Source organism: Pelodiscus sinensis, chromosome 15 (genome assembly GCF_052426305.1).
Source record: "Pelodiscus sinensis isolate ZL-2025 chromosome 15, ASM5242630v1, whole genome shotgun sequence".
NCBI lineage: Eukaryota > Metazoa > Chordata > Testudines > Trionychidae > Pelodiscus > Pelodiscus sinensis.
In genome coordinates, this window is record NC_143066.1 from 23,806,636 (window position 1) to 23,823,232 (window position 16,597).

At 41.8% G+C, this 16,597-nt stretch overlaps 1 protein-coding gene across 6 annotated transcripts in view; it reads left to right on the top strand.

Annotated features, from left to right (window-relative positions):
* LOC102445731 (acyl-coenzyme A synthetase ACSM3, mitochondrial-like) overlaps window positions 1-16,597 on the top strand; it is a 43,898-nt gene that overhangs the window by 18,967 nt on the left and 8,334 nt on the right. For 2 of the 6 annotated variants that reach the window (XM_075899415.2, XM_014573668.4), the window contains exons 2-7: window positions 1,031-1,185; window positions 2,253-2,529; window positions 8,713-8,926; window positions 12,545-12,752; window positions 13,324-13,467; window positions 14,567-14,723. In XM_075899415.2, the coding sequence (XP_075755530.1) occupies window positions 2,332-2,529; window positions 8,713-8,926; window positions 12,545-12,752; window positions 13,324-13,467; window positions 14,567-14,723 (921 nt within the window). In that variant the 5' untranslated portion in view covers window positions 1,031-1,185; window positions 2,253-2,331. Of the gene's footprint in view, window positions 1-559; window positions 783-1,030; window positions 1,186-1,583; window positions 1,649-1,973; window positions 2,146-2,252; window positions 2,530-4,196; window positions 4,399-8,712; window positions 8,927-12,544; window positions 12,753-13,323; window positions 13,468-14,566; window positions 14,724-16,597 lie in introns of those variants that run through there. The other 4 variants (XM_025184695.3, XM_075899417.2, XM_075899418.2 and 1 more) reach the window with 4 other exon arrangements.

Consider the following 16,597-nt stretch of genomic DNA (forward strand, 5'->3'; position numbering starts at 1 on the left):
GACAGAGAATGCTTAGTAACGTCTGTAGTTGTGACAGTACTGACCCACTGCCATAATTGGAAGCATCTACCTCAGCAACAAATGGCTTGGATAGATCCTGGTGTTTCAATATATATGAAGTTCTTCTTAAATTGCTCTTAAGTCCCATATCCAGGTCATATTCAGCTACAACCTCTCCAGTGGGACTAGACAGGGTATTTTCCCAGCACTGTAGCAAGTCTGGGTTTGTGGGGCATCCAAAGGTGGAACAGCCACCTTCTCTGCAATACATGCAAAAGCTGTTTCAGTGCCAATATTCCATCTCTCAGAAGATCTAGTACTCTGGTCCTGACCATCTGCATGGGCTCAGGTTCTGAACTAAGCAAAGGGTATATACATGAAACTCCAAGGCTCCAAGCAAAGGGTATATAAGAGCTGCAGTACTTAACACTAGGCCAGGAATGGGTAGCAGCCTGTTTTCTTTCCAGGAAATGCTCAGCTTCTCAATTCTAATGCAGATTTAATGTAGGATAATGCAACTTTGTGAGGAAGTCAGCCTAAGCTAGCTCACCCTTTACAGCGACAATCTATCCTGACAAACGGCAGACTTCAGCCACGTTGTTCTAGGCTGAATCAGCAGCCAAGTGTCATAAGAGGACTATATACGTGCAGCTGGATCATGAGCCCCGTATGAGGAAGTGTACAGCTGCTTCAGCAATATGAGTTCAGTTTGGTTCACTGAATATGAATGAGGATGAACAAATTCCTCAAAGTGGCTCAGCATCAGGTCATCCCATTCCAGGGTAGGTAAGGCCCTTCTAATCTTCTCCTGACACTAGATTAATAACCACCCCCCCCCCCCCCTTCATATGGGTTCAAGGATGACCTTATCAGGAACTGTAAATAATGTTTTAATCTTCTTTAGAACATTGAGAAACACCTGTTTACCTATTTAAAAACAACATTTGCAACCGATGTTATCTTTGCAAATAAAGTATTTGTTTCAAAATGAAAATTAATATTTACTTCTGTATTCTAAAACTTTTAATAGATCCATAGGTGAAGTATCCACATAGTCTTGCTGTTCTTCTCAGTGCGTTACATTTCAATCTGTGGAAAGTGAGTAACTGGCAAATGATCTGCAAATTCAGCATCTTTCCTAAACTCCAGAAAATTAGAAAAAATATATTACAAAACTGGATATAGGTGAGTTTTTGTTTGCTTGCTTGATTTTTTTATTTGTTTATTAAATAATTTTTATTTTAAAATAATTGAATCGAAACATGGGACATATAAAATATCCTGTTTGAGCCTAACTAGTTCACCTATAAAAATAATTTTAATAAAGACATATTAATCTTACAATGTGGGAAAACTATAAGAAAACCCATATTAGCAGAATTTCAATGAGATGTGCCACTGGAAGAGACACAGTTGGGGATGGAAACACCTGGTTTATCAAATTTAGACCTCACCTGTAACTATGGGTTCTAGATTTAGAACAAAAGTTGAAACTCTAGCATCTGAGTTTCTTTTGGCACTAGCAGAACAAATTCCAGGCTGCTATATATTTTCTATTTCATTCTGCTATAATCCTAGATGCAGAGAAAGAATAACCTTCAAAGAAGAGTAGCTGATTATATATATCATAGACAGTGATAGTTAGAAGGTAATGTATTTAAAATCTAAATGTCCTAAATGAGCAAGAAGTATTGTTTAACATGACTGTTATCCACAATACTTGTGTTATCAAAAAGCTATTTTTGGTGCAAATCCTTCCCCTGCCTTATAGATGTTCTGCAGAAGAACTTGACACTTAAAATATATGGCGTAAAGAAAGGGGATTTGATGAACCCATACAGGGGTGCTTAGCCCCTGTTCGCTGTGATTTCCTGTTTTTCAAGGTGACTTTGTCCACTGACACTTCAAAATAACTTTATAAGTGAGGCTGTGAATATGCCCTTTTATAAATTTGTAAATACTGATATTGAGGTGACATTGAGATCTAAAGGACAAGCCATCCCTGAGTCTGCAGCAGTGAGAAAGAGTTTTCCTGCCACTCCACCACCTGGAGGTGAATACCATCTTTGGAAGCCCTAGAGGGCCCAGCCTAGCTGACCAGGCTTTCCTCTGGGGCCAGGATTTGTGTCTGTGGGAAATATCATGGTATTAAGCACAATTATTCTCCTACTTCTGCCCTGTACTCCCGTGAGACAAAGATCAGACTATTGACCTAGATCTTGTAATTGATTATGCAAATAATTTCATTGCAGGTCAAAAAGCCCTTCAAAGAATATTCTACTGAGATGTTTATATAATCTAAACAAAGAAATCTGACAAGGTTTTTGGGCCATGACGTTTTTACTTAAGCGCCAGATTTTTAATTCTATTTTGACACCCAAGTCATTGTGTAGATTCTTCAGCAAACATTGCCGAGGATTTGCCCCTCAAAATATCTCTGGCTATGAATCACCAAACGTCTATAAAGAATTGCCCGAGCACTTTAATTTTGCAAGTGATGTTCTGGACAAATGGAGTCAAATGGAAAAGGTAACATGTTTGGTCTCCTTAGTTCTGATGTTTTCTTTCATTTCTGTCTGGTGTTATATCATCAGTTATAAAACATGTGATATCAGTGTATAGGAAGAGATGATCCTTTCATACTTTCCTTCTGTATGATACTTTCAAGGGTGTCATGTAAATAAGGGCACGTCTACACTGCAACGTTATTTCAAGTAGCTAATGTTATTTTGAAATAATAAGGTGAGAGTCTACACAGCAAGCCCATTATTTCGAAATATCATCGAAATAAGCTTCTTGTTCCAGAATCTGTAAACCTCATTTCATGAGGAATAATGCCTGTTTTGAAAGATCTATTTTCAAAATAAGTGGTCTCCGGGGCTTCTCACAGTTTCCCTGGGGCCACTCTGTCCACGCTCATCAGAATTCTATAGTTCCTCTTCCCCTGGAGCCCTTAAAGCTGAAGCCACAGGGAAAAAGCTTGTGGCACAAGGAAAGCTCTACTAGCCCTGTGCCACGCAGCAGCAGCCTTGACTGCTTTTGCTGCCATCATGAGCAACGCCCATGCTCTCACTGCCCGCCATGGCTGCAAGTGAGCCGGAAATCAGCTCCCAAGCCCCTGCCCAGAAAGAGGAGGTCCCCTTCCTGGTCTGGTGTGGAGATCCTGGATCTCATTGAGGTCTGGGGAGAGGAGGCAAACCTTCAAGATCTGCACACCAGATGTAGGAATGCAGACATTTACAGCCGAATGACTGACACTCTGGGCCAGAAGGGACACATGCACCCAGAAGCAGGTGCGCATGAAGGTGAAAGAGCAAAGACAGGCCTACATGAAAGCCTGGGAGCACAGTTCCTGCTGAAGGACGGAACCCCAGACCTGCCCCTATTTTGACCAGCTCTACTGCATCCTGGGAGAGAGGTCAGCAATGTTCCCTCTATGTTTTTCCATCTGTGTGCAGAATAAATTTTGTTATGCACACCAAGGCATGTACAGAGGTGCACTACCAATAAAACACATGTTGCTGGCTGTGATCAGCTATGGGCACTTACACCATGCCTGCCAACCAGGAGGTCATCCTGGCCCTGAAGCCAGCAACCCCCTCTCGGGATGTCACCCAGGAATCGGATGAAGCCGAGGAAGGCCCATCAGGTGAGTTCCATGACTTTTCCTGAACACACATGAGGGGAGGTAGGGAGCAGTGAGGGTCTGCATGCTCCTTGCCCAGCCTTCTCGGCCTGGGATTGCACAGCAGCCTGTGCACGTGGGTGCACATGGAGCGCTAGTCCAGAGCACACAGCCGCAATGAGGCAGCCACTCGGGAATCTTTAATTCACAGGCTAAGTCTACACTGCACATTGTTGTGCAAGAAGATATGCAAATAAAGTACGGCGATGAATATCACCGTGCCACATTTGCATACCTAATGAGCTGCCATTTTGCAGAAGGGGCTTTTGCGCAAGAAGGAGCTGTCTACACTGCTCCTTCTTGCACAAAACAACCCTCTTGCGCAGGACCCATTCTGCGCTTATTTTCAGAAAGAACGGCTCCTGCGCAAGAGGGTTTTTTGCGCAAGAAGGAGCAGTGTAGATAACTCCTTCTTGCACAAAAGCCCCTGCCACAAAAATGGCAGCTCATTAGGTATGCAAATGAGGTGTGGCAATATTCATCGCCTTGCCTCATTTGCATATCTTCTTGTGCAACAATGCGCAGTGTAGTCGCAGCCACAGGGTTTCTGGCGAGGCGTGTCTTACTCCCAACTCTGTGGTGGGACACCTTACACCACAAACCACCACTAGGGAGGATGGGGTCATTGACACACACATAGCAGTGCCTGGGAGCAGCCCCATCCTCTTCCACTCTGACAGCTCCCAGACACAATGCTCCACTTTCTGCCACTGGTGAGTGCAAGGGGGTGGTTCCATCCCTTTCTCCTTGCCCCTTCCCTGCAAATGACATGGGTGGAACTGGGGAAGCAGAGCAGACCGGGACTGGATTGCTCTGCTTCCTGCTACTGCCAGTGAGTGCAGGGGTGGCCCGATCCCTGCTGCCATGGCTAACACTGAAGTTAAAATCCCCAACTAGTCACAGACTGTGCTTCTCATCCCCTACACTGGTTACAAAAAAGCAAAAAAGAAATCACACAGCCCACTTTATTGCCGGCCAGTTCTCTGGCTCCCATCAGCATGTAGGTCCAGTACAGTGAGAAGTTATTTTAAAAGTTTACTCACATGTTCAAAATGTTGTTCTGACCCTAAAGGGCCTGCCTCCATACCAAGTCAGTTCAGATTTGGCTCTTTTCTTACCCATAATACCACACTGACAGCCAGTCCTTTAGTACAGGGGTGGCCAACCCATTTAACAAACAGAGCCAAAACAGCGGCAGAAAAAATGCAAAGAGCCGTACTAGAATTGTCAAGCAAAAAAACCTCTCCAAAGAATAGAATTGTCGAGCAAAAACAAAACAATTTTTTTTTTAATTTTAAAAAGGAGGCTGCCCCTTTAAGACAGCCACCATCTTGGGCACCATTTTTTAAAACCCCGTAGTTCTGACCCGGTAAGCACAGGAAAGCCGAGGGCCAGCAGGGAGTTGGGGGAGGGGGGCAAGTCAGCAGGGGGGCACAGGAGCAGCTTCGCGAGTCACACTTTTGGGGTGCAAGAGCTTCATGTGGCTCGTGAGCCGCGGGTTGGCCATGGCTGCTTTAGTATCTATAACAAAAGGTTTTATTAAGATAAAAAAAGAACAAAAAGAGAGAGTTAAATAGTAAAGCTGTCACATGCATACATAGACTTCAGAGTCCATAACAATTGATGAGTTTGTTGGCTTGAAGTTGAAAGTTCCTTTGGAACACATGTACAGCTTGGACAGTTCATTCAGTCCTTTTTTTCAGAGGTTTATTTGTAGAACGATTACTCCAGAGATAAAAGGCAGGAAGGAAGACCAACAACAGAAGAGGCAGCTGCCTTTTATAGTCTTTTGCCAGGTAGCTTGTGCTTCCTTTGTTTCAAATACAAGGTGCCAAGCACATGGCTTGAAAGCCTCTGTACATAGGCCTCCCCCTGCATGCTATACTATATCAAAGTGTATCCCTTACTTTCTCTCAATGGGTGATTTGAATAGCTCAGTGGTCCCCAACCATTTGGAACTGCCGGGTGCCAGGGGGCGGGGACAGTCACACACCCGGGGGCGGGGCTGCGCATACGCCACACCCCCATGAGCCATGTGCCTAGGGCCAGCAAACCCATGCACCGTGTGGCCATGGGTGGGGCCACCCATTCTCCACAAGCCTGGAGCCGGCGCCCTCCAGAGCCACGTGCCCAGGGCCAGCACCCCCCCATAGCCGTGCGCCTGGGGGTGAGGTGGCCAATTTGCCACGTGCCTGGGGCCAGGGTGGCCAATTCGCCGCGTGCCCGGGGCCAGCACTCCTCATGTGCCATGCGCCCGGGGCTGGCGTCGCGTATGCGCAGCGCACCTGGGGCCGGCACTGCGCATGCACCACGCACCCGGGGTGGGGCCAGCCCTGAGCACTTGGCAGGCGCACACATATGCCCCCGCGGGCACCATGGCACCTGAGGGCACCATGTTGGGGACCACTGGTATAGCTGATGGTCCTTACTGGGCCATCAAACAAACTAGGAAGTGCTGAAACTGTCTGTAGACATCAGCTAGAAGCATAGCCTAAGTTTTGAAATACAGACATACGTACATTTCTATAACTCAGAATGCTAGAGTGCTACAAGATAAACAAGATTATCATATTTGGCAAATTATAACATTTTTGCTGAAATCTTGCATGGCATATCTGGCACAACTCATTGCCAATTTACAATATTGGTATTCATAATATCCTAAAGTGTCCCCCAGATCCACACATCACATTTACATTTATGTGTGCGAGTCTTTGTAGGATCAGGGCATAAGTAGAAAAGACTGAGAAAGGAAATATTATTTTACTGATAGGGAACTAAGGCACAGAGGCTATGTCTACACTGACACCAGAGGTAACCCGAAATAGCTATCCCATATATTATAGCAAGCCCATTATTTTGAAATATAACAGTCTTGCTATTCTGATGTCCAGTAAACATCATTCCACAAGGAGTAAGGGATGTTTCGGAATAGCGGGTTATTTCAAAATTTAAATAAGCAATTTCGAAATTGACTCAAAATAAGCGGGGCAATTTGCATAGCTCAAATTGTGTAGCTTATTTCAAGCTTTGGGTGCAGTGTAGACACATCGGCTGTGTCTACACTGGCAAGTTATTCCGGAAAATCAGCCGCTTTTCCGGAAAAACTTGCCAGCTGTCTACACTGGCCGCTTGAATTTCCGGAAAAGCGCTGATGATCTAATGTAAAATCATCAGTGCTTTTCCGGAAAAACTATCCTGCTCCCATTCGGGCAAAAGTCTTTTTCTGGAAAACTGTTCCGGAAAAGGGCCAGTGTAGACATCACAGTAGTGTTTTCCTCAAAAAAGCCCCGATCGCAAAAATGACGATCGGGGCTTTTTTGCGAAAAAGCACGTCTAGATTGGCCACGGATGCTTTTCCGGAAAAAGTGCTTTTCCGGAAAAGTGTCCTGCCAATCTAGACGCTCTTTTCCAAAAATGCTTTTAACGGAAAACTTTTCTGTTAAAAGCATTTCCGGAAAATCATGCCAGTGTAGACGTAGCCATCCAGAGAGATTAAATGACTTGCCCAACATCATAATAGAAGTTAGTTGCAAAGCTGGGGAAAAAAGCCTACATTATCTCCTTAATCCCAGTCCTGTGACTTAACCTCAAGCCCAGCCTTCTGCTCCTGAGTCCTACTTCAGGAAAGCATTTTTATCTAGATAAACTCTGAAATCCTAGTTAAGTCAAATGGCTGAAAATTAAGCATGAATTTAAAAACTTTCCTGAACTCCTGCCTAACCTCAATTCTATAGATACTGACACACACACTTAACTTCACAAACAGTACGTAGTGAAAGCAGTGGGACGATCGTATTCTTAATTATGCACATGTTAGTTGTGCTTTTCAGGATCACAGATGATAATTGGAATCAAGCATTCAGAAAATGTCTAAATTCAGTATTTTTATCAGGGGATAATGATAATTAAGGAGAAGTAATCTATTTTGCATAAAAATAGTTACAAAGGAAACTTAGGTTTAAAAATGTCAAAAGAATAAATAATTGTATGTTTTAAATAAGAGGGGCTAAGACCATCAGAATTAATGTTAGAGACTTCTATGCTCTCACTAAGCCTTATCCTGCAGCCATTGACATTCTTATCTTAACAGGGAGATCATGATTGGACCTGCTGTATATTTTCACCTGAATATGTTACTTGTAATGGTCTGTTGCTTAAAAAATGCTTGTATTTCTCATTAACTTCTCTGTGCATGAATTTCAGTTTCATATGATGATCGATTCTTGTTCACCAAGTGGGCTCATTGCACTGAGGTGCTGAGTACAGTAGTTCTAAGTTCTACTGCAATAGAAGTAACAATCATGTACATCGTCCTCATTATAGGGTACGTCTAGACTGGCAGGTTTTTCCAGAATACTTCCAGTATCCCGGGAAAACTCCACCGCATCGAGAGAACGCATTTGCTCTTCCACTTTTTTTTTGCAGAAGAACGAAAGCGCTCTTTCAGGGAGTCTAGACGGGACCAAATGGCAGAAGAGCCTCTTCCAGAAAAGCAATTGGAAAAAATTACGCAAATTGCAGAGTGCAATTTGCGGAGCTTTTTCTGATAAAAGAGTGTAGTTTACACCTAATCTATGTGTTCTGGGCCATGTTTACAGGAAGCAGAATAAGGACCTTGTACAGTTGGAATTATGCAATAACATAAATAGCTTGACAGATCTTTTCCAATACCATGACTATGATCTATAGCAAAACATGTGCAGAGATAAACCCGCCCACAGGTTGACCTAAACCTGCACTTTTCAAATGGTAACAAGGCATCATTATGCATAGCTAGGGCAGCTCAGAAAATGGAAGGCAAATCTTCCAATGCACTTGATTAACAAATACATATTAGATTTGGGTTATAGGCCCACAAGCCTCCAGATACTTATGCACATTCTTACTTGTAAGCACAGGGTTAGGCCTCCTGAAGTCAAAAAGACTGCACCTCTATTTGAAGTTAATCAAGTGTGTGTTTGAAGCATTGGAGCTTCTGACTGTTGCATTGTTTATATATTTTCCTAATTTCTTGTCTTTACCAGAATGGAGAGAGAGCTTCCTCCATTCCAGCCCTTTGGTGGGTAGGTGATCAAGGCAATGAGGTGCGGTGGGGTTTTGAGGAGCTGGGATTTCTATCCAGAAAAGCAGCCAACGTACTCTCCGATGCATGTGGTCTGAAAAAGGGAGACAGAGTTATTGTGATGCTACCACGAATACCAGAATTGTGGTTGATAACAGTAGGCTGCATGAGAACAGGTTGGTATAAAGAATAATAGATGACTACATTTATTTGCATTTCAGTAAAGTTACAGATCCCAACTGAAATCCAGACCCCATTAAACTAGGTCCTAGTATTGTAACCGTGTTGGTCCCTGTTGACAAATAGAGCAAAGCAATGTGGGTAAGCATCCCACAGCACAATGTTGTGGGAAGGCAGAGCTGATCCCGGCTCATCTTGGGATTCCCTCTGAGTTTTTCCACAGCATTCTCAGCTGCTGGGAGCATCATAATGAGTAGCTCTGTGAGTGCTCCCCCGCTTCATTAGCATAAAAATGGCTGCCACTTTTTTTCCGCACGGAGCTTTGTTGGAAAAAAGCGCCAGTCTAGAAGCTGATCTTGCAGAAAATAAAGCCTTTTCCGAAAGATCCCTTATCCCTTATTTCATAGAGGGATAAGGGATCTTTTGGAAAAGGCTCTATTTTCCGCAAGATCAGCGTCTAGACTGATGCTTTTTTCCGACAAAGCTCCGGGTGGAAAAAAAGCGGCAGCCATTTTTATGCTAATGAAGCGGGAGAGATTTAAATCCCCGCTTCATTAGCAATTGTGATACGTCTAATTTACATCCCTTTTACAAAAAAGGGATGTAGTCTAGACATAGCCATGGAGGAGAAACCCACCATGGGCCAGGAGCTTATTTACAAAAGAGAGCAAAAAGCATTTTTAAATGCACAAACATCAGATCCCATTTCTCAAACCATAAAACAATAAAACCTAACGGATTTATCTAAACTTTACGCTACTTACAGAAGAGTGAAGAGTCTCTTCTTGGAGGGAGACATTCTGTCTGTCCCCCTCTGTAGATGGAAAGAAACTGCCTAGGATAAAGGAGAGGGAAAACCCAAAATTCCTTTGTCTCAGTTTGAAATTCCTACCTACATTCCTATTGGCTGAATCTACCTGACTTAAGTAAAGTTAACCCCTTAGTTCCCAGGCTGCTAGCTAACCCTCATGATCATGACAGCTGGTGTTTCACTGAACCCATGCATTCTTCTTACTTAGGCTCCCTCACCCTGTCCTACTGCACACACGTACAGTTAGGGAGACATGCAGCTGCAGAATAGTACCGGTACTGAAATTAGTGCTTCATAGAAAGGCTTTTTGCTAGGGAATTGCCCAGCACTCAGTGGTATCTGGAGTGTCTTGCAATGCATATTAATCTATAATGCGTAAGATCATGAAATCTACCCCCTCAGCATCAAAGAAGATATACACAGCTTCCCCCCAGTTATGAAATACACAAAGTAGATTTTAGAATTTAAAAAAACAAGTTTATTAACTACAGAAGTTAGATTTTAAGTGATTATACGGGATAGCACACAGATCAAAGCAGATTACTGAGCAAATAAAGCAAACACATATACTAAGCTTAATACATTAAAGAAATTGGCTTACAAAAATCTCACTCTAAATTTTATTTTAGGTTGCAAAGTTTCTGGTAGACAAACTGCTCTTGCTTGTATCTTAAAACTGAAGGTCTTTCTCATAGGACAGACGCCATTCCCAGCCCAGGCTCATTACTTTCCCTCATACACAACCCTTTGTTTCTTAGGGTATGTCTACACAGTAGCATTATTTTGCAGTAATTGATGTTATTCCAAAATAGCATAGTGTGCATCTACACTACAAGCCTTAATTTTGAAATAATGTGAATCTGGAGGACTTCTTTCTCTGATTCATGGTAGTCCTTCATTTCACAAGGACTAAGGGAAGTTGAAGGAAGAGTTCTTAGATTTTAAATGATTACAAGAAGTGATGCATAAATGTCAGGACTGGTTACAAAAGAAATAAAAATTATACACAACTAACAGTTTACTTAACAAGCTAAGTGAAGTTAAAGGCAAAAAGATTTTGCTTCACCGTGGCTACGTCTAGATTGCAAGCCTCTTTTAAAAGAGGCTTTTTTGAAAGATACTTTTGAAAAAGCCTCTTTCGAAAAAGAGTGTCTAGACTGCAAGCAGTACTTTCAAAAAAGCAAGCCGCTTTTTCGAAAGAGAGCACCCAGGCAGTCTGGATGCTCTCTTTCAAAAAATCCCTGTTTGCATTCAAGAACACTTTTTTTCGAAAGAGCACTTTCAAAAAAAGGCGTTCTTCCTCGTGAAATGAGGAGCACTGCTGTTGAAAGAAACGCCGCGTTCTTTCGATTTAATTTCGAAAGAACGTGGCTGTAGTCTAGACGCAGGTGAAGTTTTTTTGAAAAAAAAGGCTACTTTTTTTCGAAAAAACCCTGCAGTCTAGACACAGCCCAAATGTTTGTAGCAGTCTGTACTGGCTGATATGCTCCTGTTTAGCCAGGATCATCCCTCCCCTAGTTCAATGATGCTTTCTTTGTCTTTCAAGCTTTGTAGCTGCTATGAGTAGAGATGGAGAAGAGAGAGACAGTTTGTGTTTGGGTGTCTTTGTCTCTGAATAACTGGTTTCAGTCTGCTTTTCTGACTCTGGAACATGTTATAGCAATACAAAACAGAAGACTCTTACAACTTTATATTCCATGTCAACATACATATTTTATTAGGTAACTAATGTTGAGTAGATTATCACATTTCAAATGATACCTTACAAGACATACTTTGTACAGAATTTATTACAGTCTTGTAAAATTGCTGAATGTAACAGTATAGTTTGACAGAGTGAGGTAATATTTTTTATTAAACCATCTTCTGCTGGTGAGAGAGACAAGCTTTCAAATTTATTTATAGCTGAAGAAGAGCTCTGTGTAAACTCAAAAGCTTCTCTCTTTTGCCAACAAAAGTTGGTCCAGTACAAGATAATATCTCACCCACCTTGTCTCTCTACAGCAGCAGTGGGGAACCTGCATCCCAGGCCACCACTTCCCACAGCTCCCATTGGCTGGGAATGTTGAACCACGTCAGCTGGGAGCTGCAGGGTTCTGTGCCTGTGGACGCCCAGTAAATAAACCATCTTGCAGCTAACCCTGATGAAGCACATGTTGCCTGTAGGCCAGAAATTCCCCACCCCTATTCTAAAGGAAGGAGTATTATTTCCATTTCACAGGTACAGAGAAATTAAGTGACTTGTCCATGGTCACAATGGGAGTTTCTGGCAGAGCTGGGAATTGAACATAGATCAAAATTAATGACAAAATATTAATAGAAAGGAGTTTATTTTACAGAGGAGGAAGTCGAGGCACATAGTTTAAATGACTTGTGATCCTCATAGGGCCACAAGAGGGGACACTGTAGCTTTAGTATTGGCAGCAAAATAATATATTCTCTCCCAGAAAATACTTCTGCAAAGATTAAAAATGGAAGAACTCAGGGTGAAAGACTGGATTGGGGTTTTTGCTTCAGTGATGCTCTACTTCAGTCTGATGTAGCCTAACTCTACTCCTGGTCATAAGCTACCACTAGGAGTAAGTCTGAAGAGGCACTGGTGTGAGAATTGATTCTCAAAGGCTATGGTAGATAATGGCATCCCAAGGCATACCACAAAAGGGTAAGTACAAGGGGCCAGATGTCCAGCTAATGTAAATTAGCACAACTCTGTTGAGGCCAATGGACTTGCACTAGCTAGACTCTGGCTCAAGTATTTTAATATGTTCAGCTACTTTTAAACTTTTGTTTGTTGCACCTCTAGGAATTATCTATATTCCAGCAACAATTATGCTGACAGCTAATGACATTTTCTATAGACTTCAAGCTTCTAAGGCCAAATGCATCATTACCAATGATACACTGGCACCTGCAGTGGACTCAATTGTGTCCAAATGCGAGTTTCTAAAAACCAGGCTAATAGTATCCGAAGGAAGCCGGGATGGGTGGCTGGATTTCAAGAAACTATTCAAGTGAGTATGTCTTACCTCAGTGAGCTAATCATCCGGATGGACATTTGGGCATGTCCAGCTTTGTATTAAACCTTTTCTCATTTAAAAAACAGTTTCAGAACTCAGGTAATTCTTATCTTGCATGTGTTTTTGAGAGCCATTTCTGCCCTCATTTACCTGACAATTCTGCATTCTAAGACATAATACAAATTAAAAAATTAAGAAGTATGGAAAAGATTAATGATAACACAACAGGGTCATTCTGCTGAAGGAGTGTGCTGAACTCTAGTTCCAGATATACACAGACACAGCAGCACCACTGAGGTCAACAGAAATCTTTCCATTGATTTCAGTGAGCACTGGATCAGGCCCTTAGTGCTCATCGAATGTAAAGGGTGTTTTGTATGTGTTTCTGGAGTCAGAATTGATCTAATAAATCTTATTGGTCAGTGATAATTGAGAATGAGAGCATAGGCAGTTTAATTTGGGAAGAGAAAAGAATGCCTGCACTAGAGTGCAAACTAAATAGGAACTGAAGTTTCCTTTGTTGAAAACTTATCCACTCTTATGTCCTTTCATCTTTATTTTGAAGAGATGCACATGATGATCATGACACCATTAAGACAAAGAGTCAAGAACCAATGACTATCTACTTTACCAGTGGAACTACAGGTTACCCCAAAATGGTGGAACATTCTCACAGTAGTTTTGGTATTGGAATGACCTCAACTGGAAGGTATCTACTGAAAATACTTTGTTGCTCTAATAACCCATGGTCACAAAATGAATATATAAAAAGTCCTGAATATATGGTTATTCATACCAGGAATAGATTATTTGTAGAGATGATAAAGCCACAGAATTTCTATCCTGTGGGAAATTCTGATATTTTGACATTTCCTGTTGAATTGGATGAAAAGTCATAATATCCAAACATTTTGTGGGGCAAAGTTACAAAATAATTTGATTTGACAAATTCTCAGTGTTCCATATTTTCACATTTTCAATTAAAAAAAAAAGTTTCAAGATGGTCAAATCAAAATAATTCACCTTGGATGGCATTACGCCCTCCATCTGCTTTAAACACTAGAGTTCCACATGGGAATTGTAGTTTCAGGTCCCTTATATCCTCATTCTTCCCTTGATGGACATATTCTGTGAAGCAAGTGGGTCTGGCCCACGAAAGCTCATCATCTAATAAACCATCTTGTTAGTCTTCAAAGTGCTACATTGTCCTGCATTTTGCTTCAACTACCCCAGACTAATACGGCTACATTTCTATCAATATTCTGTGACACACCACAGTCCCTTCATGTGGCTGATATGCTACAGCATATCATGGGATTCCCAAATATTTTTTTCCTGATGGAAAATTCAGCCAAAATTAATTCTGCCAAAACGTATCCATACAGAATTTTTTATTTTGATTAAACTTTTTTCTGATAGGCAATGTTTCATTCAAAAAATTTTGACCAGCCCTACTTATTCACTATTTAATATGTCTAGTTACTTTTTAAACAGGAGGATCAGAAATATCTGTTCTCCTGTCAAGAAGCTGAAACAAAACCATGTGAATTAGGTGAGCAATCACACAAGTATAAAGAATAATTAATAAATTATATAAATAGTTGGGAAACATCTCACAGGAATGGTAGCATTCAACTACTCACAGTATAACTATTACTAAGGAATCCACTTATAGGAATTGGGATTAGTTTATGAACAAAAAAAGAACTATGTTCACAACAAATAATTCATCAGCTCTCCTTTTGTACATTTACTTTGTTTTTCGATTCAATGTTTTTCATTATGATATTTTTTGTCATTATTATCAGGCTTTGGTTGGATTTGAATCCCTCTGATGTCCTATGGGGCCTGTCTGACCCAGGCTGGGTAAAATTTGCCTATAGCTGCTTCTTTTCTACATGGATTCAGGGTGCATGTATCTTTACACGCCATATGCTGCAATTTGAGGCAACAACCGTCCTGGATGTAAGACTAAAAACATCATGATGTGGTTTCAGTCATAACTGATATGTGCAAAGCTGATGATAAAAAAAGAAGAGTATCAGAAATAACTTTTCATAAAAATCATGAGACTATGAGGGAGGCAATGTTCTCTAGTAGTAAGTGTTATCCCTGGTTAGTAGCCTCTTTTGAGACTGCTTCCCTCAAGTGCATCCCTTTCAAGTGACCTTGCAATCCAACTAGTCTCCACAGAGTCTAAGTTTACACTGCTAGTTTGCTGCACTGCAACTTTCTGGCTTAGGGGTGTAAAAAAAACACCCCTTCCTCAGAGGGCAGCAAGTGAGGCGGCCCGTCCATATAGGCAAACTAGGTGGTTGCTTAGGGTGCCAAGTTAAATGGGGTGCCAAATTCAAGGATCTGCCCTTGGGGTTTGGGGGTGTGGGCGCTGATTGCATGGTTCGCCTAGGGTGCCAGTTGCTGGCAGCTAGTCTCGGGCCCCCACTGGTCAGCACTGCAAAGTGCTGGTGTAAACAGACTCCCAGCACTGTTAGCTACTCCCCTTATGGAGGTGGTTTACATAGGTGGTTTCCTGCCATGGCCACACTTTCACTTTAAAGTGCTGCCATGGCTGTGCTTTTATTTTAGAAATATAGATAAATCCTGGGTCGCATCCCCTAACTGTCAGCCATGATGATAGCAAGCCCAATAGACTAGACACCTGCAAGCATTTCCCTTCAGGAGCCTGTGGGTGGTAATTGTATGAAGAAGCAGTTTTTTATATATAGCATAACTTATTTGTCTAAAAGTGCACAGAACTCAGAAAAAATATTTAAAATAACAGAGATCTATGCACATACTATCTTACCTACACTTGGCATTCCCATCAGATCTCTAGAGTGGACATTTATGTTGGTACCTCAAACATTCAGAGAACCAAGTAACAGCCTGCATGTGTGCACTATCTCACTCTCTCTCTTTGTTTGCCTGTCATCTCTCACTAAGGCTACCTGTACACTACGAGTTTTCTTGGCAAACAATATGCTAATGAGGGACTCATTTGCATGTCGTGATCTCATTTGCATATTTTCTGCTGATCCGTTTTTTCACTAGGGGTTTTTGCAAAAAAACAAGCAGTGTGGATGTTTTCTTTTTGCACAAAAATCCCTTTTTCCATAAAATTGGTAAACCTCCTTTTTGGGGGCATAAGGATCTTGCAGAAAAAGGGGGTTTTGCACAAAAAGAAAACGTCCCCACTGCTTGTTTTGGCGCAAAATCCCCAGCACAAAAACAGATTGGCAGAAAATATGCAAATGAGATCATGACTCATGCAAATGAATCCCTCATTAGCATATTGTTTGCCGAGAAAACTCGTAGTGTAGATGTAGCCTGACTGTCCTGGACAGACTCTCTCACTCAAACCAACCTCTTTTTTTTCCTTTGATTCTAGGCTTATCCTTGGAAATAATAAACCATTCTGGTGTGGGTGGAGTCAGGTATTGGGGTACTCACTAATTAACAGCATCTCTGTTGTATTTTCAAAGGCTCTGATGTGTGCCATTATTTTGACTTTTCTGCCTAGTCCTTCTAAAGAGCTCTTGATACAACTATTTGCCAGGAAAAGGGAATGAGCAACAAAGGAGGGATCACTTGATTACCTGTTCTGTTCATTTCCTCTGGGATACCTGATGTTGGTCACTGTCAAAAGACAGGATACTGGGCTAAATAGACCTTTGATCTTACCCAGTATGGCCATTTTTATGTCCTCAACCCTGTTTCAGGTTCTCATCATAAACAAACACCCAGAAGCATGCACCATATTCACAAAAAATAACACAGCTATTTCCCAGTTCTCTACTTAAGGGCAGTGAACATAGTTCTGCTCTCAGCTCTGTCACTGA